Below are 23,469 nucleotides of genomic sequence, written 5' to 3' on the forward strand. Positions count from 1 at the left end.
TCAGGAAGAAGTGCATCTTCATAGAAATAACTGTTACAGAGGCTGACATCATACAGGCCCAGGGGATGGACGGGCACCGTCAGATACCAGCAGCCCTTGACTCCAGGGCGGTGAGTGCGGAAGAGAACACAGGCCCTCAAGGAGCAGGGGGGTAACCGTCTGCTACGTGTGACCTTCAGAAAGCCACTTGTCACTCCCGAGTTCAGTTTCCTCATCTGTAAAAAGGGTATAATACAAGATTATCTGTCCCATGAGGTTGCTGTGGGGGGAAAAAAATAATAATAACTGTAACTATTGTTGGATGCTGACAGTCAATAAATAGAACCTTTCAAGGAACAGAGAGAAACTGTTCCGGTATTAGTAACTTTTTAATCAGTGAAATTCTTTTTTTATATATTGCATCATAGGTCGGATTTTACTTTCATCATGCACAGGTATTCAAATTTATTTCTCAAACTGAGTAGAAGTAAACATTGACATTAAAAAATGTAAAAAGGTATTCTCTCAAGTCAATAGCAAAATTTAGTGTAAAACAGTAAAATCTCTATGGTAAGAAATGAAAGAGTCTCAGGGTCACCACTGTCACGCCTTGCCTGAGCACCTCTGGCCTCCCTGTGCACCGCCTGGAGGGGGAGCTCTGACCTGCTTCCCCTGAGGGCTGAGGGGGACCCTCACCCATTTGTCACTTGTCATTCAATAAAGCCATTTCTTTTCGAACATTTGAAAAAAATGGCCGGACTGTGAGCCCTAGGAAAAGGCACTTGCTAAGATGTCAAGTAAAGCCGAATGTCCACACCTGTATTTCTACGGTGCTCTCCGGGATTGTCATGACCAAGCCCTGCCTTAGGAGGAACAGCCCACCGGATGATTTCGCAAGGATGTGCTTCTTCAGCGAGGGGAGTGAAGGGCGGCACTCTTGAGTGCTGTTGGTTTTAATTAGCAAGGGAAAAGTTTTACACTGGTCAAAATTAAAGCTGCTTTAGGGCGCCTGGGTGGCTCAGTTGGTTAAGCGACTGCCTTCGGCTCAGGTCATGATCCTGAAGTTCCGGGATCGAGTCCTGCATCGGGCTCCCTGCTCAGCAGGGAGTCTGCTTCTCCCTCTGACCCCCCCCCCCCCCGCCCCCGCCCTCATGTGCTCTCTCTCTCTCATTCTCTGGCTCAAATAAATAAATAAAATCTTTAAAAAAAAAAAGCTGCTTTATGTTTTTCTTTTAAATTTTAAGTTGATTTGTAGTTTAAATTTTCTTCACTCCTTCCTAAATTCCCGGGTTTTGATGAAATTGTGATGTTATCAGTCTATTAAGAAAAGTTCATCCTTAAATCTTATAACGTGAAAACTAAATTTGAGCATCAAAAGAAGACTGCATTAACAATCTTTCACTGTAAACTGACCTACTTCAATTTCTTTTTCCCAATATTAGTGAGATAGAGATTTGGAGTATTTCTTTATTCTTTCTTTTTTTTTTTTTTTAAGATTTTATTTATTTATTGACAGATAGAGAGCACAAGTAGGCAGAGTGGCAGGCAGAGGGAGAGGGAGAAGCAGGCCCCCGCTGAGCAGGGAGCCAGATGCGGGGCTCGATCCCAGGACCCCAGGACCATGACCTGAGCCGAAGGCAGGGGCTTAACTGAGTGAGCCACCCAGGCGCCCCTGGAATATTTCTTTAACAACAAAATAATATAGAACATGGAATTGACACTTGCCTAGTACTGTTGATTTAACCATAAAATAAGGCTATGGTAATATGGTAATAGGAGGCTATAATTTGTCATGTGTATCACAACCGGTTTCAAGGAGGGAAAAATGAGTTAACTGAACAGGGAGTGAGAAAGCAGCCTTTGGAAAGCCAAAGAACAGGATGTGGTCAGTCTGCAGCACTGTCCAGGGGAAACATGAATCCACAGGGCAGACGCATCTCACCTCTGTCGAAGAGAGGCTGAATTTAGCGTAATTCAATAATAAGACTGAGATTCGGGACTTAAAATAGTAGAGACTGAAATCCTGGGTCATGGTGACACCCAGGATGTCATGGGCCTATAAGGTACTCTAAAGTAGCTAGGGGCCGCCAGTGAGTGACATTTATGTGTTGATCCTCTTCAACCGAAACAAATGTAACATTATTAACGTCTGATTCACTATTTTGGAACTGCACATTTCAACTAGGTATGATTTGGAGTTTTCTGAATGCATTAAGAAATATATTTTAACTAAGGGAGAAAGACTATTTCAGAAGGCATCTCTTTTAGAAAAAAAAAAAACAAAAAAATCAAACCTTTAAACTCTGGAAGAAAATACCTTTTATCAAGTAATTTAGAAGTAAAAGTCTCAGGGCACCTGGGTGGCTCAGTCGGTTAAGCGTTCAACTCCTGGTTTCGGCTCAGGTCATGATCCCAGGGTCTTGGGATGAAGCCCCGTGTTGGGCTCTGCGCTCAGCGGGGAGTCTGCTAGAGATTCTCTCCCTCTCCCGTTGCCCCTCCCCCTACTTGCGCATGCGTGCACGCTCTTTCTCTAAAATAAATAATTAAATCTTAAAAAAGAAAAGAAATAAAAGTCTCATCAGGCTCACCTACTTAAAAGATCCCTGCTTCCTAAGACACACACTATACAAATTAAGGCATAAACCCAGGGCTGTATCAGTATACAACACAGCTGTGCAGCTGTATGTGGTGGCCCAGACACTCTCGTACAAGTGAGTGAGAACTGAGGGGAATCTAAGCTCAGAATTATTTAGTTGCCCAAGGTAAAACTGCTTATTTATAGCAAAATTAAGGCTAGATGCCTATTTTCTGCAAACAGTGACAAATACGCAAAAGATATTTGTGGTCGGTGTGACAGACACTGTTCTAGAGAACACAAAAACAAGATGGTCTTTGCTCTTAAGAAATATAAAGGCTATAAAGGTGAAATTTGTTTCAGCTCTCTTTCCCCCAATTCATTAATAATTAACATGTCAATTACATAACTCCTTTCTATTATTAAAGCAAGTCTCTATGGCCCTCCTTGGAAACCTTCATAGGGGTAGTTACTATATGTACTTGCTTGAAGGTAGAAAAGTGCTATTTCATAAAATATACTGCAATTAAACATTTTCAAACATTTAGATTGGATTAATCCCATTTGTATATTTAATAATTCAGATTTTACAGTATTAATATACATTTCTAAAAATTTCCTTAACTTCATAGAAACTTTTTTTTTTCATCTCTAGTATCTTTGATGTATTTCTAAGCCTGTACTCCCAAAATGTTCCTTGTTCCTCAAGTAGTTTGTCTTTTGTCTCTTCAGTGGCTCACTGAATCAATGAACCAGCAAGGAGGGGGTACATCAGAGGCATGGGACTATGTGAGTGGTGTCTGAAGTCTCCCTTGATTTGAACCCTGGCTCTAACACTTACTAGCTGTGGGACTGTGGGTCAATTACTTAAACTGCTCATTTGCAAAACGTGGATAACGTCACAGCTTCCCATTAAATAAGAAAATGGGCAAGTCTGCCTGAATTTGAATCCTGGCATGACCACTGTGTATCCTGGTGAAGCTGTTTACCTACGGTATGCTTCAGTTTCTTCATCTGCCAAGTGGAATGATAATAGTACCTATCACAGAGCATGTTGTGAGCATTAAATGAATTAGTCTATGGAAAACACTTCAGGGGTGCCAGGGTGGCTCAGTCAGTTGAGCGTCCGACTCTTGATTTCGGCTCAGGTTGTGATCTTGGGGTTGAGAGATCGAGCTCCAGGTCTGGCTCTGTGTTCAGCAGGGTGTCAGCTTAGGATTCTCCCTCTGCTCCTCCCCCTACTCTCTCTCTCTCTCTCAAATAAATAAATAAAATCTATAAACAAACAAACAAAAAACCCACCTCAAACAGGACCCAGGACACAGTAATAAAATGTTGGTTGTTATTACTAAATAACAATTTTGGAGAAGCTACTCCTGAGAGTGAAAAGGCTTAAAAAAAGATTGTATGATATCTTCCTCTGAGATCTCTTAAAAACAAAACTTACCCAGAAGAAAGTTATCTAGTTTGGATCAGAAACAAAAGATGGGACAGATGGCCTCTCTGTGGGTCACACACAAGTGATTCTTTTCAGAGACCTTCAAACATGTAACACAAAATTGTAAGCTGAATGTTTTACTAATTTCAGTAGTTAATTAAGAGGAGGAAGAAAAAAATATTTCATTTGTGTCATACTTAAAAGGATCAACAAAGACAGAAACACAAAAGTAAGGACATTTGTTGAACTGAACAATGTTACGAGCATTCGTTTCCTGTGATTTAGTGTTTGCTGGAGAATACAAGGAGGAAAAGCAAACAATTCTGAGTTGAACACAGAGTACCAGGCCGCTGATTTTAAGCACACAGCATTGGGAGCCAGTCAAGGGACCCAGGAGGATACGCACCTCGGAGTGGATGTGTGTGAGAGGTCACTGGGGAGAAGGAGAAACGGCAGACAGGACAGATATGCAGGCCACTCGTTTTCAAAGTTACAAAGTGTTGAGTATGCAAATTATCCTCATTATTCTAAATGGTTTCGAGTATCAACCTACACTCAGCATTTTTGCCTTGAAAGAAATACCTTCTTGACTATATAACCAAAATGTCACGTAGTGGATCCAGCAGGTTGCACTGATATAAAAGGCTGTGGAGTTGAAGGAAGATTTAGACTGTAGAACATTAGAATTGGAAGCAAATTCCAAAGTAACATGATCGAATTTTCTCATTTTCTAGAGGAAAAGTAATTCCCAAAGAGAAAGCAATTTGCCAAGGACATATAGCAGTTTGGAGGAGAACCCTCACAGGTTCAGTGCTCTTAAATTATGAACCTTAATGTTCAATTATTCCGGAAAACTGAGGGTTTTATTCGAAGAAATCCATTCTGTAGAAATGGCCTTTCCTGCTATTAACTGGATAGCATAAGCGCTTTCTTAACTGTTCACAAAAGACTCATCAGATAGTCAAAGTTCTATCTTCCCTTATTCTGAGAACAGTAGAGGATGAGGTTGCAAGAGTGAATTATTTAAGAGAAGAAAGACCAATTTTGAAGATCACACGAAGCCCTCGTGAGTTTTAGCGGCTAAGTCCTAGACCTTTAGCCACTCCCAATTATGAGAACAATAGGCTCTGACCTTGTCTCCAATTACATTCTGAGCCCAAGCCCCCATTTTCTGTGTGTATCACAGCTGCTTTTCTGACTTGCACTAAAGTTTTCTCCTTTCCACAAGGGTCAAAGAAACCCAGTTTTGAAGACAGCCGCCGGATGGGTCCCATGGGCAGTGATGCGGGCTTCCACCTGAGCGCCTCACTGACCTGCCTCAGCGCAGCGACAAACGTCTCCATGTCACAGCCTCCTGGGGCTGCCAGGGAACAGGAACAGGGCAGACTGCCACTGTCAGGTGGGACCTAAATTCCTAGGGTTTACTGAAATTAATATCACAGGAAGCCATTAATGACATGGTGTAAAGGGAATCAAGCAAAACACAAAGTCTACATCCACCCCACGTATGGACAAAGACAGGAAGGGGCCAACCACGAAGTTTTGTTTTGGGGGTTCTAATATCGTTTTTCCTAACAACAGAAAGAGTTGGGATGTAAAATAATAAAGCAACTCGAGGAAAGGAAACCATGTGATGCTGGGAATATTGAAGGTGCTGATGATCTTTCAGAAAAGCAATCTTCAAGAACAAGACAAATACATTGATAACTCCATTTTCAAACCGTGAAGTACTCTAAATAGAAAGAAAAGCTTTCCTGAGGAACACTGGGTGAAAAGTCAAGAAGGTGCCAAGGCCTTCTCAGAGGATCGTCTCGCCTTGTGAGGGCTGGCTTCATGGCTGGAGATGCTCAACGAACCTTGACAGAGCTCAGTGGTTTGCTAAACACACACAAACATCTTGAGAGAAGAAGAAGACTTTAACAGGAGGAGACCTGACTTGACTGTTGTTTTAGTACAATATCCTAGTGGGCATTCATCATCTTCACTTGGAATATTCCTGATATTTTTGAGGAAACTCTGAGAATTGTGCCAGATTTTCTTATTCTCTCTAAATTATCCATTAATGTCTAATTTAAATAAACAAAACATAAAGAAGGTGCGAAATTCAAATGCCTTACTGCCAAAAGTGCCTTAGAAAAAAAATGTATCAGGTTAAAAACCTTGATAAAAGGATCCTACATGTACATGACAAAACATACATCAACCTCCAGGAAGGCAGAATGTAAACAGTGCATTTTGGGCATGGTTCCATCATTTGTCGACTCTTGCCTTATCTTCCTTTATTTTTTTTTATTTTTTATTTTAAAGATTTTATTTTTAAGTGATCTCTACACCCAACGCGGGGCTCAAACTTACAGCCCCGAGGTCAAGAGTTGCCTGCTCCCCCAACTGAGACAGCCAGGCGCCCCCTTATCCTTTTTGAAAGACATGTCCATTTCAGGCTTTGTTGTGTCTTTGCAGAGTAAGACTGGTACCACTGAGAAAACAAGAGCTGCTTTTTACTGGACACAGAACTCTGGAGACAAACTGGGAGTGGATGTCATGAGACAATACCCTTCTGAGTACTGAGCGCATTGTTACAAAGACAGCTACGGAGAGACGGGGGAACACAACCAGAATTCAACATAATGAAACCCAAGTTTTAAATCAGAAACTTTTTGAAGACAAGGCCTGTGTCTATTTCTCAACAAGCATTTCAAACTACATCACAGAAGCGGATTTACTCCTTTATTAGTAACACACATATTAAAGAGCAGTTACCATAATGTCTGATGTATGAATGCTTAATGAATACCTGCTGTAATTATTCTTCCCATCACTGTGGGCAACTGAAGGACTGTGGGTTTGCATTAACTTTACGAGTCAGTCAGGTAACAAATAATGGGATCTTAAAAGGTGTTTATATTATTAAGACCTTGAAGGACTAACATATTCACAAACCTTCTACAGCCTACTGCAATGCATTTTTGAGAAGCGGTGTTTACCTTGTGGTCCATACTGGCTCATCTGTGGACCATAAGTCCCACTTGAGTTACTCTGCTGAAAGCTACTGATTCCAGGATGCATCTGGCCTCCGGGAGAAGGATGAGGCGACATGGATGGTCCTGTCTGTTGAGGTCCATATTGAGACATCTGAGGGTTTCTTTGTGTGCCTGCCATAAAACCTAGGTGGGAAATAAATGGAAATATTTAAGTGCAGGTGACAAAATGGACATGGAATTGTGTGGAAGGTGGAGGGGGGAGAAGATGGGTGCTGTGGGACTCCCCTAAAGAAATATCTAAAGGTGTCTCCAACCCCAAAGTGGGTCCTCTGGGCCTCCCCCAGTCCTAACTCCGAAAGCCCATTAGAGGATCCAACCCAGTGGATGGTGGGCTTGAACTGGGGAAAGGAGAAGAGAGAGAAGAGGAAGCAAGCTTAACCTCTCTCGGGAGATGAGGCCCCTACAAAAAGCAACAGTAACACCCCGGCCCCCCCTTACGCTGCCAGCCTTTCATTTCTGCCAGGCTGGACACGTTGCGTGTGCCCTCTCAGAGCCCCTGCGTCCGGTCTCTGGGATGCACGTCTCCGGCCGCCTAAACATCCCGCCCCTCTTCCCGAGGTTGGGCCAGTACCCTGCTCTCCTCTGCTCGGAACTGCTCTGCCCCCTGATCTCATGAGCAACGATCTTTCACCTGGACTCCTAAAGTGCTGCAGACCCATGAACCCCAGCTCATGCCACCCCTTACGGGTACACTGTGAACAAGGGGTGGGTTTGGAGATTCTGCTATTCCAAAACAGAACGCTGACTTCCTCCCGCAAACCTACCACGCCTGGGGGCTCCCCGTCCCTACCCATGGCACCAGCACGCACCCAGACACTCCTGTCAGAATCCCCTGACTCCCGGGATTCCCTCCCCCCTCCCGTTGTTCTCCGGGTATGTGCCCATCTTGTTGCCTGCGCTTCTGGAATGTCTCTTGGGCTGCTCTTCCGCGCTACTTCCACTCCTGCAGAAGCCTAGCCTGCTACCATCTTCCTCCTCCCTCCCCCCCAACTCTACTCAGCTCTCTCAGCCTCAACCACCACCCACCCCCCACTTTGCTCCTTTCCCTTGCTTTCACAAAGCTGCCAGAATCATCTTTCAGGAATAAAAAAGGAAATCAGAGCATATCTTTTCTGCATGAAACCCCTCAAGGCTTCCCAGGAGCCCGGGAACCAAATGCAAACCTCTGACCACGGCCTGTGGCCTCCTCTGTGGTTGAGCGTTGCCATTCTCACTCTGACGCCATGTCCTGTGGCTCCTTGCAGGTAACATCAACAAAGCATTATTCTCTCCTGCTCCCCTCCTGAGAATGCTCTTCCACCTGCTGATTTCTGCTCACCTCCAAGTCCCCTTCCTGGGCTGCACGCCCTGGGGCTGCACCACCCTGGCCATTTCTCACCTGTGTTTCTTCACAGCGTTTCTCATAACCCGCCATCATTTTACTGTATTTGGGACTCACTTAGCCTTCCTGTGCCCACTAAAACCTCAGCTCCATGAGGGCCAGGATCATGTCTGTCCCACTAGTGCATCCAAACGTGGCAGCGGGGTGTCTGGCACATGGTAGGTAACCATTTATTGAATGAATATTAAATTCCTCATGCACTCCACAGACCGTGGTGCACAACAACGTAGGTGCTTAGCAGGTAGTTGTCCAAATGGATAAAGAAGATACATCTTTAAATGATGCAGGATCATCATGTCAAGGTATATCCACATCATCAGTAGTTTGGGTAAATATAAGCGAGTATGTAGAATGAGCCGTGGAAGACTCATGTAGACATGTAGACAGAGTACCCCAAATCAAGACTCATGTAGACATGTAGACAGAGTACCCCAAATCAAGACCTGTCTCTAAGAATAAGTTGACACCATCAAACTAGCATACTAAAGGGAGGGCAGTTTGAACAACTCCCAGAACCCAGGAGTTTGGGGGTGGTCAGAGTTCTCACATGTCAGGTGAAGGCTCTGGTATGCTGCAGAGTGTGGGGGGGCTGGTTTGTCCCAGAGAACCTAGAGCAGTAGTGGCCGAAGAGAGTCTACTGAGGCAGCTGGAGGGAAGATGATACCCAGATCCAAAGTCAGCTTCAGAGTCCAGAGTGCTAACCATTACACGATGGAACCCCAAAGTCAGCTTCAGCTTAGGTGGATAAACGAGGTCAGACTTTTATAAAGGCCATGGTTTATATTTCAGTTAGGAAAAAAAAAAAGATCTTTCAACATTGCTTCTGTCGAAAGAGTTAGCTATAAAATACAAGTAAGTAGAGCTGTTCCTTATTATCCTATTCCATTTATTTATAAAGATAAGTCTTATGAAATTGGGCTCAATTGGCAGCTCCCAGATATAAATCATCATAGAAAATGTTTGCTTTTTCAAATCTGAAAACAAACAGAAATCAGAGCCCTAAAATTACTATAAATGATTGCATCTTAAGATGTTTCATGAAATATTTATCTAAGCTTTACTATAAAATTCTCAAGAGTTTCATATAGAGTCCTGTTTAATAAAAAATGAGTTTAAATTCCATATAGATTGTGTGGGTTTGTCTTTCTTTCTTTTAGAGAGTGACTGCTATCTTCTTGATTAAAGAAAATAACACAGGTCCTTTTCTTGGGCATTAAATTTCACTTCAACCATGAATGTCTTCATGCTGAAGGATTTAGAACCTCTGATGATACAGTACATCCTCGGGTTCCTGCTGCCTCTGGGACACTTAACAGGCTTAAGGTTTGTTCAGATGAGTTCTAACAATTCTTACCTGGGCAAGTTATTTCTTTATTTCTAGCTATTTGCTCAGTCCTTAAAAATATATATGCCATATTCCATTTGAATTATCTGACTCATCACTGGCAGGAAATCAAGTTTGTGAAAGATTCCAAAAGAGGTAGAATATAAAAGCAAATTCAAATGAATATGTCACAGCGTCAAATGCCACAACCCAGAGACAAGGTTCTATGGGGTATGGAATCCACTCTCCTTCCACAGAAATTAAAATTTACAATTTTATATTGTATATTTATATACAATTTAATAGCTTTACAAGCTATTTTTTCTGTGTATTGCTTTTGCAATGGCACCACTTACAAGAGCTTTCTGAAATCTCGTTTTATGTTTTTGACAAGACTCATCTCTTTCCACGTATTCCCCAAGACAATGAAAGGAGAAGGTGATGTCACTTGCCTGACTCCCTTCTGAGCTAAAATCACCTAATGGCAGTCAACTGGGAACACGAGGCCTACAGTACGGTCTCGTTTGCGTCGCTAGCTCAGCATCTTCTTGGGGAGACAGGTACGTAAAGAAACATCTCACAGTGGGTACTGATCGAACTAGCTGTGAGACCTTAGGCAAATCGTAATTTATCTGAGCCTCGGTTTCCACATCTTAAAATGAAGATGAGTGGTAAGATCAACCGGAATAGCATGCAAAAGTGTTCGGTGCTCTAAAATGGGATATAGAAAAGGGACTGGATGCTACTTTCCTGCTTTATCAAGCGCCACGAATATCTTTCAACTCCTGAATACCCCACCTATTCAGATGCACCTTCTAGCTAGAGTGAACAAACTAGCTTTTATACATTTGTTTTTTAATTAAAATATGTAGAATCCATGTTACTCTAGTACTTGTGTAACCTTCTACAAATTCAAAATGTGATACAAAAGTTTAGGAACATATAAACACAGTCGTCTCCCTTTACCTGCGGGGGTGGGGTGGGGTGGGGAATATGTTCCAAGACCCCCAGTGGATGCCTGGAGCTGCGGATAGTACAGAGCCCTACATATACTAGGCTTTTTCCTATGCAAACATGCCTATGATAAAATTTAATTCATAAACTGGGCACAGCAAGAGATGAACAGCAATAACTAATATAGAATAGAACAATTACAACAAAATACCGTAATAAAATCTATATGAATGTGGTCTCTCTCTCTCTCTTTCGACATCCTGTACCATACCCACCCTTCTTTCTGGGATGATGTGAAATGATAAAATGCCCACAGGATGAGACGAGGGTGTGAGGGGTATGATGCAGGGGTTGTGACGTAGCATTAGCTACTACTGACCGTCTAATCATATGTCAGAAGGAGGATCATCTGCTTCTGGAGTGTGGCTGACTGCGGAGACTGAGAAAGTGAAAGCACAGAGGGAGGTGGGGGTGGGGAGGGAGGGACTACTGTATCCCCCTCTCTTACCACTGAGTTCCCCGTGACAGGGGCAATGGTTTGTAATGTCTCTTTTTGGAGGTGTTTTATAACTTGTGTTTGATTTTGTATTTCTTTTATCATGAGTAAAGGGGAACATTTTACTTAGTAGCTGTTTTTTGTTCCTTTTCTAGAACCATTTATATCATTTGCCCACCTTTCTGTTAGTCACTCTACGTCCTGACTACGAGGTGTTTCATCTTGCAAGACACAGTTTCTATTACGCAACAGTGACACGGCTCACCCTCACCAAAGCTCTTGTATCTGCAATCCGGGGGGAATGTGGTCCTTCACTGAGATCAACAGTAGCAAGGACCACGGGCTGTCTTAGCAGGAAAGCAGTATGACCTGACTGACATTTCTGAAAGCTAATTCTGTTATAACCTGCAGCATGAAGAAAGGACTGCAGGAGACCAGTGAGGACGCAAGTAAAGTGATCTGTAACATACAATCCCAGTTACATGCTGGCTGTAATCCTACCAAAAAAGGCTTCCATTATGGGCAGAACTGTATTCTCAAGAGGTTCCTGACTATGACCATAGTCTAAACAAATTGATGAAAAATCTGAAGACAAAAGTTGGCTAAAAAGGAAGCATTTCTGCTTTTCATTCTCAAGATAGAAACTCTGCATGTCTATTATTTGCATCCTCATCTGTAGAACAGAGGCAATTGCATCTACTTCAGAGATGCTGTGGGGATTAAATGAGAGAATATCGTGGGTGCCCGGAACAGCAGGCTTTCAGTAGTTAGTAGCTGGTACTACCACACGTTCACAAAAGAAAAGCAAGAGAGGCAGCTCGTGAGGCCGCAAGAGCACCGAGCCGGGCTGTTGGCCCTGGCCTTCCGTGTCTGCTGTGCACAGAACCTTTCTGGTTGCAGTCCTGCCAACTGTTAAATGGGGAGGAGAAGGAGGAAACACAGTTCTTACAGGGACACTTCTAGCTCTAGTTCTCAATTCTGCCTTCAGCACGTTTTTCCCTAGGAAAAAATCTAATCAAGTTTGTCACTTCCATGTCTATTTATTTGGGATACTTCTTGCTTTGTTTTGACTTTAACCTTTGTTTTGAATGAAATAAATGGAAAAATGTTTCCAAAAACCAAATTTCAACCAAGAATTTTCTACCTATTTATGGCGACATATTTATTTGATTGTATTTTGCTTCTTTTAGAAATAAAATGACAGCCTGTGACATAGTTTATGAATAGAAAAACTGACAGCTGAGAGAATAAAGCTGCTTTTTAAAAAAGGTGTGAAGTTTTGCTGGTTACAAGCCATCTGAATTTAGAAAACCAAACTTTCTAGTAAGGGAAATTTAGAAAGTACAAAATTCATTTCTTATATATATTACGAAAGTATATTTTATTACTAGGTGTATAATGGAATTGTATGCCCCACGTAAGTATCTAACGTGAGGAAATACAAACTCTGGCTTATAAATGAGATAATTATTTACATTATACAAAGTACTTATTGAAAAATCATAGAAACTGCCTATGAAAATATCCCTTATATATTTCATCCGTACCATAAATCCACAGAAGGTCTATATAAATGAATTTGCTATTTCTGAGTCCTTCACTACCTGTGTATACAGACACACACACTTGTACTACCACGTTCCAAATGAAGAGGTGCTCTTCTGATAGGAAACATCAGAGCTGCCCTTTGGGGGGGGGCAGAGAGGGAAAGCTACACCCTCAGGGCAAAGGAAACACGCCGCATCTGTTTGGAATCATGAGACGTGAGTCAGGAGCTGCCTCTACGACCCACCGTGTGGGCCCACGGGCTCACTTGTGTGTAACCACACCACCTTCCTGCCTCCCTTCCAGGATCATTCTGAGAGTGAAATAAGGAAAGCGTATGCAGAAGTGCTTTTCTAAACCGAAAGCCACCGTGAAGACGCCAGACAAAAGCATGACTGTCACCTTTGCAGTGATGCCACGAGCCCTTCCTTCCCCGCGTGAGCGCGGATCTCAGCGATCACACTGGGGACTCAACACAACAGCCCGACACACACCTTCTCCCAGCAAGCTCCAATTCTACTCTGACACTCGCGGAAGGTGGGGAGGATGAGAGAGCACCGAGAAAAAGGACACGATATGATCCTCGTCTTGGAAGGACTTAAAGTAAAACCTGTCACCCAGGGAACGACGATCCTTGTCTTGGAAGGACTTAAAGTAAAACCTGTCACCCAGGGAACGACGACCAGGGGAGCTGATGAAGCCACGGAGCCCGGGCGCGGGCAGCGCCAGCCCTCACGATGTCCTGCCCCCTCGCCCACCAACATCCATGTCCACGCCCGGCCCTCCTGCGCTTTGCTCTCAGCAGAAGGAGATCTTTCAGTCATGTGCAAGGCCCGCGCCTTCCCTTATGCTCTGCATCCCGTCCTTCCTCATCTCTCCAGGGATGTGTCGGTCGTGTTTGTTCAAAAACCAGTCCCTGACTCTTGATTGCTTAACAGAACGAAGTCCAAACTTACTAGGCCAGCACACAAGTCTTTCCAAATTTGGCCTGACCTGTTTCTCCAGCTCCATCACAGCGTCCCCACTCGGTTTTGATCAGTCACTTTCTTCTCCCCGTGGGCACCAGGTTGCTTTAGACCAGCAAGCCTTGGCATGTCCCTTCACTTAATAAATGTTTACTGACTACGTCTCACATGCCAGACAATGTTGCCACTCACTGTCACTAACAGTTGACATTTAATGAGCCTATATTACATCCTAATAGCTTAGTTCTTTATTAGCTCTTTTAAACTTCAAAACAACTACAAAGACACTGAGACTCATGAAGTATTAAAACATTGTTAACCACAATCCATAGTGAAGAAATAGATTTTATATCACAATCCAATGTGTGTAGGTGAACCTATGTTTATATATCACAGGCAGGTTCACACACACGCTGCTTCACAAAACAATTTCCACCCTTATTATGTGAAATGCACTCGGCTATTTTAAGTTTTTTTTTTTTTCAATTAAAAACTCACTAATGGGAGGCACGGTTTGAAAACAAAATGCTAGACTGTGTCCTCTGGTGAGTATGCGGTTTTCATAGTGTGTCCCACAGTATGTCCACCAGGCCATTCGCCTCCGTGCAACGCACGGACTCCAGCCCTTCCCGGCCCCGCTCCTGCTCTCTTCCACGGCACTCCTCGGCCTTCCAGAAAAGCAGGCACTTCGTGTGCTCAGAAAGCATCACGCATGTGAGCTGAGGCACAGCAGCCACCTCACGGCCAAATTATGGGCTCACGTGCCTGTTTCTGCCCCAAACAGCTGCATGCTGCAGCCCACAAACCCATTCTCTCTGCATCTGCCTCTTCGGGACCACGCGAGGGGCTGGGCACAGAACTGGCACCAAATACATGTTTTTAATGAATAAGAAAACACGTTCATTCCGAGCCCATTTACTTTTACTTTACAAAAAAACCTTCATAAACATGGTGGCCTGGCTCCTCAATTCACAGTATAGTTGAAGAACTGTTTCCAGGGAAAGGAAGACAGCTTTTCAAGGAAGGCACAATTGACAGCTCAAATCTCAACAAGCAGAAAGCATGGTTGTTTCTCTCCCCTAAATATCTGCCAAATGCATCCACTTGGTCTATCTCCACTGTCACTGCAAAGCCAACTTGTGGCTTTGCCACTCATAGTTAGGGGACTTCAGGCCAGTTAGTTAATAGTTAAGCCTGTTTCCTTTTCTGCAACATGCGGATGACAAGCGAGCCTACATTCCTAAGATTAAATGAGAAAATGTTATGAGCACCATGCAGCTCAGGGCCTGCACACAGGGCAAAGGCTCCATAAGTGATAGCTGTTATTATTCATATTATTTTTAAGACAACCCACCATTTATTTCCTGTTGGAATGACTCCCAAGTTTCCGAACTAGCTTCCCTTTGCCAGGCTCCCCTACAAACCATCCGTCACAGTGAAGCCAAAAAGTGCTGCAAGTCCCTGGACCGTGGTGAATTCACTGAGGTGACAAATGCCATACCCTGTGAGGCTCCTGGCAAACAGCCTGATGCCCTTCCCCAGGTAGCGCACGCTGTGTCATCGTGCTGGGCCTGCCTGCTCTACACCTCCTCCAACAGAGCCAGTTATAGCTGACAGGTAAGCTTGCCTCACCCAGTTGACTATCCAGAAAGCATTGCCCTTTCCCAGAGAACTAGTTCCAGAAATAATTGGCCGGCCATGTTATTTGGCTCAGAAAAGCTAAGCTTGTCAGTTTCAGGCCACGCAACCAACAGCTACAATACTGATTAGCTCTGAGTGGCATAAGACTCAGCATACATCCTTCCTGATCTGGCAGATTCCCCAGTTTGCCCACTGAAATGAGAGAGAGAGAGAGAGAGAGAGAGAAATATCAAGATTCCTGTCAAGTGCCTGAATTGACTCTTAAGGTAAAGAGCAACGATCTTGACTTTTGTTGACCACTGGATTATAAGGACCTATGACTAATGACTAGCTTGATAATAATTTATGCAATGGATGAATCAACCCATTAGGTTTGTGTGTGTGTGCACACGCACGCGCGGGTGAGGGGTAGTTAAAGAAGACAATTCTCTTTCTACTTATAAGAAAGACCACCTGAGATCTTGGGCCAGAAGGGAGAAGTGCTTGCCCTTTGGCGGGGGCCCTGTCGTGGAGCTCTGGAGCTCGCGTGAAAAAAGCCTAATCTTAGCCAGGCTTGTTTCCACCACCTAGTAAGATGCTAATAACTTGCCCTAACGTTTATTCCAAAGGCACACTGTGTTAATTTAGATATTTAATTACAACTTGATAATTTTTTGATTGCTATATTCTATGTATCCGATCAATAGCTAAAGATGGGAATGGAGGGAGGGTTGCCAGAATCTTACCTGGATTCACTCAGTCTGCACGTTAAGGATTGTTTTCTTTAGTGTCATTCTTCTACAGATACTTATATTAGTATCAGTGGAAAATTCCAAGACAAACAATCTATTCTTATTACACGGCACTGTAAGTAATGTTAAGTTTAGGAAAAATGTTACTGATCTCCATAAGAGAGACCCATATTAGAGACTAAGCCAAAGAGACATTTTTTTCCTTTCTCAATTAAAAAAAAAAAAATTCCCCTCGTTGTCATCTTAGAAAATTGGTCTAATTGAGAATTAGCATTTCTAAAATCTTTCTTTTTATTACTATTAGATTAAGTGAGTTTTTAGGACCTTTCAAATATTTTCTTCAGCACTGTAGTATTTGTGGTTTATTAAGTGGATATTTTTCCTGGTTTTAAAAAAAGTTATATAATTCTCTTATTTGGAAAAAAGAAATTGTTTTATAGGAAAGATCCAGTGTTACTATCTAAACCTTAGCATATTAAAAAAAATTAAACTGATTTGCACAACCATTATAAACAAATCACATTTTCCACATAGGAGATGAACATAGACTATTTTTTATGCTGCAGGAATGAGGAACAACTCTTCATTGAACAAGACAGAGATACCTTTAGAAGAACTTCAAAAATTCTCAAAAATAGAATGAAATTATATTTAAGATCAAAAGTAAAGTGGCGAGGGCGCCTGGGTGGCTCAGTTGGTTAAGCGACTGCCTTCGGCTCAGGTCATGATCCTGGAGTCCCGGGATCGAGTCCCACGTTGGGCTCCCTGCTCGGCAGGGAGTCTGCTTCTCCCTCTGACCCTCTTCCCTCTCGTGCTCTCTATCTCTCATTCTCTCTCTCAAATAAATAAATGAAATCTTAAAAAAAAAAAAGTAAAGTGGCCAGAAGGCATATTTGGGGGAGACGAGATAGAAGAAAATAGAGTGGAAAGCTCCGCGAATCCAAACAGGCAATGGCAGGTTGTCCCAACTCCAGAACAGTCACTGACAGGGTAAAGGGTCATCTAATGGAAATGCATCCCTAAGTCGAAGGGTGTACAAACCTGTTTTAGAAACAAGGTCAAAGACATAGTCAAGCAAAAATGGGAAATTTCAGGTTATTAAATTGGAAAGCATCTTAATGTGGATCTAAGCCTCCAACCACACATCCTGTTCCTCTTCAGGCAGCCCAACAAACTCTACAACTGTAAGGGACTTTTTTTTTTTCTTAAAGATTTTTTTTTAATTTATTTATTCATGAAAGATGGGGAGGGGCAGAGGGAGAAGGAGGCTCCCAAGGAGCAGGGAGCCCGATGCGGGACTCGATCCCAGGACCCTGAGATCATGACCCAAGCCAAAGGCAGATGCTTAACCATCTGAGCCACCCAGGCGCCCCTGGACTTCTAAATCCTGTTGGAAAACACTGAGGCAAACACAAAGCCCAAACAACAGTTCATCCTGTGTATGAAAGAGAAAACAGCAAAGGAAGAGCAAGAGTGCCCAGGCTAATGCAGGGGAGCAAGAGAGCCCAGGACCAATTACACAAAAACGTCATTTCTTCATCAGAGGTGCCTCTGGAAAGCTCCAGCACTGTCAGGACACCAGCAAAGCACCCAAGGTTCTATGTGCCACTGGAAAGCAAAGCACGTTTTTCCTTTGGCACATGGACAATTTGTTTTCACGTTGGCATCTGTTAAAAATTCACAGAACTGCCTTGTTTCTTCAAGCCAGTTCAATAAAAGATGTTTCCCCACATGTGTGAAATAATGGTCACACGCTGTACCACCTAAGCAGACAATCTCCCGACTATAAAGACAGACAGAGCGATTTCTCATTCCAAATAGGTGTCAGATTCCCATTTGGGGAGAAAAATAGATTTTAAAGAATATTCTTGTTACATTTTAATATCTCCAGTGTTTATTTGCCTGCCTGCTTCTCTTCACAACATGAACTGCTTAGAGGAAGGCAAAAACTAATGACCCGTTCAAGGCTGTAACCCAGGCCCCCAGTGCTCTCCCAGCTGTGCTATCAGGTTAACTGGCAGCATCACTCCCTCTTCCTTTCCTGCCACTGCAGTGCCCTATAATGCAGGGGTACAGACGCGAGCATCTAAGCTCTCCCCATCCACCCCCACAGAACCCTCTTGGCTACTGACATCATCTATCATTGGGCAAATGAGAGTCCAGGGAAGGATCAGACTGATTGCCCAGATGGTAGATGGGGGCAAAATACCCAGCCTTTCCTTACACAAATCTTTCGAGTGTTAGTTGCAAAAGTCCGCTTCGGTGCAGAGAGCAAAGACAATTTTATGTGTGTTACTATGTGCTGGAAGCAGCAAAGAAACTGCTTTTCAAGGCTTTCACAACCCAGGTCTCCCCTGAATCATTTGTGCCTGATGCTTATGTTTATTATTAATATTTGCACAGGGCTTCACAATTTATTTTATTTTTTATTTTATTTTATTTTTGGAGAGGGAGAGAGAGAATCTTAAGCAGGCTCCATACCCAGCGTGGAGCCCAACCTCATGACTCTGAGATTATGATCTGAGCCGAAATCAAGAGTCAGACACTCAACTGACTGAGCCACCCAGGCACCCAGGGCTTCCCAATTTATAACCTTCGGATACAAGGTTGTTTTTGATCCAGGCAACAAATCCAAAGGACACTGATCCTCACTTTATATCTGAGGAAGCAGAGATTTAGTTAATTGTCCAAGGTCACAAAACTAGTTAAATGGTAAAGCCTCCACCTAAACCCAGCTTTTTTGCTTTCAAACTCCCTGAAGATTAAAATGAGAAAAAGCATGTACTACACAAGCACCGCAGGTAGACTGAACAAGGCCAGTGGTCCTTACCATCGGTCCCAGAGCTCTGGTCACGGAGAATTCCACTGATAATCCCGACAATGGGTCCTGAGCACAGCCAGGCTCACTGGGATGGTGCCTGGCTATGGGAGCACCAATGCGACAGGTAACGCTTCCTTCATTTGTTCGTGTAGCAAATATGGACTCAAAGACCTACCAGGTGCCAGGCTATGGAGGGCCCGGAGGCTCAGTAAAATGGGCAAGGGAGGGGCATGTCAGGGTGGGGTGGGGTCAAGATGTGGGTGGCAAAACTGATGGAGAGAAGAGTTTATATAAAGATCCTAAAAGAGGTTCGGATGGCTGGAGATGAGAGGCAGCAGGGTGATGAGAGGTAAGGCCAGAAAGGGAGGCTGGCATGGGGTAAGAAACAGCCTCATAACCAAGCACCTCAGTGCAGCCTTCCTCCAAGGCAAAGGGGGGCTCCTGGGCTGCAGGGAATCACATAATCCAACCAGCCACCTGGAAAAGACCATTCCAGACTCAGCATGGAAAGGTGACTGAAAGGGAACACAGCTGAGACAGGAAGAAGAGCTGGGAGGTTGCTGAAGGTACCCGAGGAGCGGGGGTGCCTGGAGCAGGGCAGTGACAGCGGACACCAAGAAGAAGGGATGCGCGGAATACACTGCGGGGGTAGAGTTCACAGAACATGATGACCAGCGGGGGGCAGATGGAAGAGAAAAAAGGCGTCAAGGATGCCTTCTAGCTTTCTGGCTTGGCAAATTAGGCAGACAATGGTCTTTCCCTGAGGTACAGACCCATAAGGCACAGGAGAAAACACGTTATTATAAATAAGTGCATGTAATACACAATGTGGAATTTACCTAAGATCCAGACGTTCTCAAATACTTTCAGTGAAGAATAATGAGCCAATTACAAATGAGGGTTAACTATTAAAAGCAAGCTTTAATTGGCAATTCGAAAAAATTATTGCATATAGCAAGAGTGACAAAACCATGCACCTTTGAAAATATTCTAAAATTTCGACTGACGATTCCTCAGTGTATGGACTTTTATTGTACGTGATATTTGTTTTCCCAGCTTTTTGGTGAGCAGATCTCTGGATAGCGGACTGAAGAGGAATGGAAGGATAACCCTGATACAAGCCCTGTGCTGTTATTTCCTTCACTAGGCTATTGGCTGGGTCCACAATCCAGCCCAGAGGCAGAGCTCTGGGGCTGAGGAAATTACAACCAGCTTCCTAGATACTCTCTCTTGTATATGACCTCCCATTTGACTTTATTTTCATCTGTCATGGATTATAAAAAAAGGAGTCCTCAATTAAGAGCGGAGGCTGAATTAATTGCATCTGGGGGTGGGGGCAGACGATGGCTAATGCTTTAATACGTTGATCTACTAGACTTACACAGCAAGACATTTGGAAAGTGGTACATTTTCTCTTTTTGATAATAGTCTTGTGCTGAAAGGCAGCACCATTTCATGTTTGGTGTGCTCACAAATGGTAAGAACACCTTTATATACAAGGGTAATTAGAAAGGTCAAGTAAGAGAACACTTTCTGATAACCAACATACCCCATGAAAACATTTCAGAATGTGCAGATTTACTGTCATATTAAAACTGAGAATCCAAAAGGAAGAGGAACAAAATAGTTTCTGTGGTTTGCAGAAACAGAAAAAAAAAATCTCCAATCCTACTTCCAACTCCTTAACAATCATCTTGGTGGTCTCCATTTTTGAGCTAACTTAATTTGTTCTCGAAATTAAGAAGTTAGGTCTTAATTAAGACATTCAAAATCATTTAAAAAATTTCAAAACTAATTGTGATCTAAATATTGCCATGAAACCAGCTAATAGCATTAAGAACTTCTCAAAATTTTTACTTATTTCCATTTAAATATTCCTAAGATATAAAGAGCCTGGTTAGGGTAAGGTGGGAGGGGGGAGTGGCCTCTGGACAACTCATTTAATGCCAGGCTGCAGGCGGGAGGACTCCAGGTCAGCCTGATGTCATGTCTGTACAGTTACAGAAATACGTCCAGGAAGGATGGGGAGCAGAAGTGGTAGCTTTCATCTGGTGCAAGATCAAAATGCCCACCATGTCTTAAGAGAGGGAAACAGCCTATACCACAGCAAATGACCTATCATGGTAAAACTGAGACAATATTCTTAAATTGAAATTTAAGAACACAAAATATTTTGTTCTTTGGTTGTTCTGTGCTCTGAAACCATTTGAAACTTCTGAATTGGTGTGAAGGCTGCACTATTTTGTGTTGTCCAGCTCCAACTTGGTTGAACATCTACTATACATGAGGCTCCGTTGTAGACCTAGGGATACAGAGTCTAAAAAAGATTCAGTTCTGGCCCTCAAGAGCTAGGTCTAATTTATAGTAAAAGACTCTATTTATCTTAAGAGCTTTCTTTTCTTGCCCTTGGCATTAAAAGTAAGAAAGATTTGCCCTAAGCAAATAGAATGTGCCTAGAAATTTGATGAGGAATTCTATTTGGACTTCAGAAAGAAGATAAAATATACCACTAAGCAGTGACAATAAAATTATACCAAATCAGTTAACATTTGGGATTAATAACAAAAGAAAAAAATAGGAGAAAAATGAAGATGTAGTCTATTCAATCTACCACAAAATAGGTACATTCGAAACCTCATACTTGTGACGTATACAAATTCTGATTCACCTTTTCAGGGAGGGCACACAAGAAGAACATCTAAATGTCCAATCCCACCTCTGTGCTACACACCTTTTCTGGATAATGGCACTCTTTATATTCATAAACATGGAGTTACTGATAAATATCATTGTGAAGATCAGATTCCAAAGACTGGAATTTTGGGACTCTTTAGACACACAGCGCGTTCAAGAACGGAGTTTGGCTGGATTTTGTTATTTTCTCCTTGTCTGCTGTCTTTGTATACTACAGAGTAAACCCACCACTCATCTAGTTTGTCTAATCGGCTGTCACTGTTAACAGAGAAAGCCGATTCTCCATCAGGTACAGTAAGCCCATGCGCTTTGACTACGACTCTGTTTAAATAGTAAAGAGAGAGAAGAAAGGTTGTCATGTAGATGGACAAGAATGAAGGCGGGTGGGAGGGAGGGTGCTAGTCAGTAATTCTGGAAGATTTCACCCAGGATACCTTCCATGCATTTCTGACGGTCACAGAATGGTGCCAAAGAGCCGCCTCCAGCGCCAGAATACATTTCCTAGCACATCACAGTCCTCCAGAAGCGTCAACTCTGCTTGCAATCCGTGTCCAAAAGGGAAAGTTCGTAGTGGCTCTGCTTTCAGCATATCTCAAGGACTAATTAAATCCTCATTACTACCTTCTAATTATTCAAATGCTATGGGATTACACTAAGGAAGTCCCTGCTGACCTCCCAGATGAAAAGGGTTAAATCACCTACGTTGATTCTGAGAATCCAGATCTAGTTCAGACCTTCAGAAAACCACCAGCATTACCATGAATATTTAACTAGACACCACTGTGAAAATTAAAAGGGAATTCAATTAAAAGGTTTTCAAAAAATTAATTCTGACCTCTCTACATCTGTCCAAATAAATAAGCCTTCTTGAAACGTTTTCACCTAATTGCTAATCCAATAACTAGAAGGGCATTTGCTAGTTTCATTAAGCTTAACATTTTACGGGGGTTAAAAATGCAATCATTTTAATGTTAATAATAATTATACTTATTTATCTACTCAGATGACTGAGTAGATATTCCCCCCCCCAAGCCCTCTTGGAAAACAGGGCAACACATTATGAAGCCATTTCCTATTGCTCTCTTCAAATTTTAAGATATATAAGTTGAAGATTATACAGGAAGGATAAAACTAACCTAAACTTGTTAGCTAAGATTGTCTCGTAACATTTATTTGTTTTTTTTAGCGTTATCTGGATGCTTTCTCCAATGCTTTGGGTGGCAGAATTTATACTGCTTGATTTTTTGGTGAAGGGCTTTAACAGCAATTCTTCATTTTGTTACATGAGGACTACAGAGAGAAGATGTAACATAAAACCCAGCGGTGAATGTGTTACAGAAGACTAAATTGAAGTTTTGAACTTTCTTCTTTTAAACTTACATCAATAATGAAGCAGTTAAGACCAAAGAATTTGAACTCATTTTCTTTATTCAGTTAGTAGGAGGTCCTAGCACCACATGAGGGGCAATGGAGAGCGCCAAGCCAGGTGCTGTACGGGGGAGCAGATGAGGGTGTAGGGACAGCACTATGGGACAGCAAAGAGGCCAATAAATACCTAAAATGTTTCCCTTTTTTTGTACCTGGGGACACTGGTCATATCCATATTTCCTCGCTTTTGTAAATGGAAAATATAAAACTGCAGAAACTCAGTTATGTTTGCATACATACAATGTAGGGAAATGGATTTGTGACTGATGACCTCAGACAGACTTGACCCCAGACCCACCAGATCGGAGGGCACTGCGCGGCTGATGGGGACCTGGGCAGCATACCGACTCTGCACCTGACTCAGCAACCAGCTCTGGGAAGAGGACGTGGCCTTGCAGATACAAGTGTGGTTCAGATCCCAGGATAGCTTGAGGTTTGCAAACTTCTCAGCAGAGT

At 42.9% G+C, this 23,469-nt stretch overlaps 1 protein-coding gene across 11 annotated transcripts in view; it reads right to left on the reverse strand.

Annotated features, from left to right (window-relative positions):
* Positions 1–23,469, reverse strand: part of ARID1B (AT-rich interaction domain 1B) — a 437,415-nt gene that overhangs the window by 71,218 nt on the left and 342,728 nt on the right. For all 11 annotated transcript variants that reach the window (XM_027601115.2, XM_027601112.2, XM_027601114.2 and 8 more), the window contains one exon: positions 6,977–7,156. In XM_027601115.2, coding sequence (XP_027456916.2) covers positions 6,977–7,156 — 180 coding nt within the window. The remainder of the gene's footprint in view (positions 1–6,976; positions 7,157–23,469) is intronic.

The sequence above is a fragment of the Zalophus californianus genome, chromosome 7, assembly GCF_009762305.2.
Source record: "Zalophus californianus isolate mZalCal1 chromosome 7, mZalCal1.pri.v2, whole genome shotgun sequence".
Lineage (NCBI taxonomy): Eukaryota > Metazoa > Chordata > Mammalia > Carnivora > Otariidae > Zalophus > Zalophus californianus.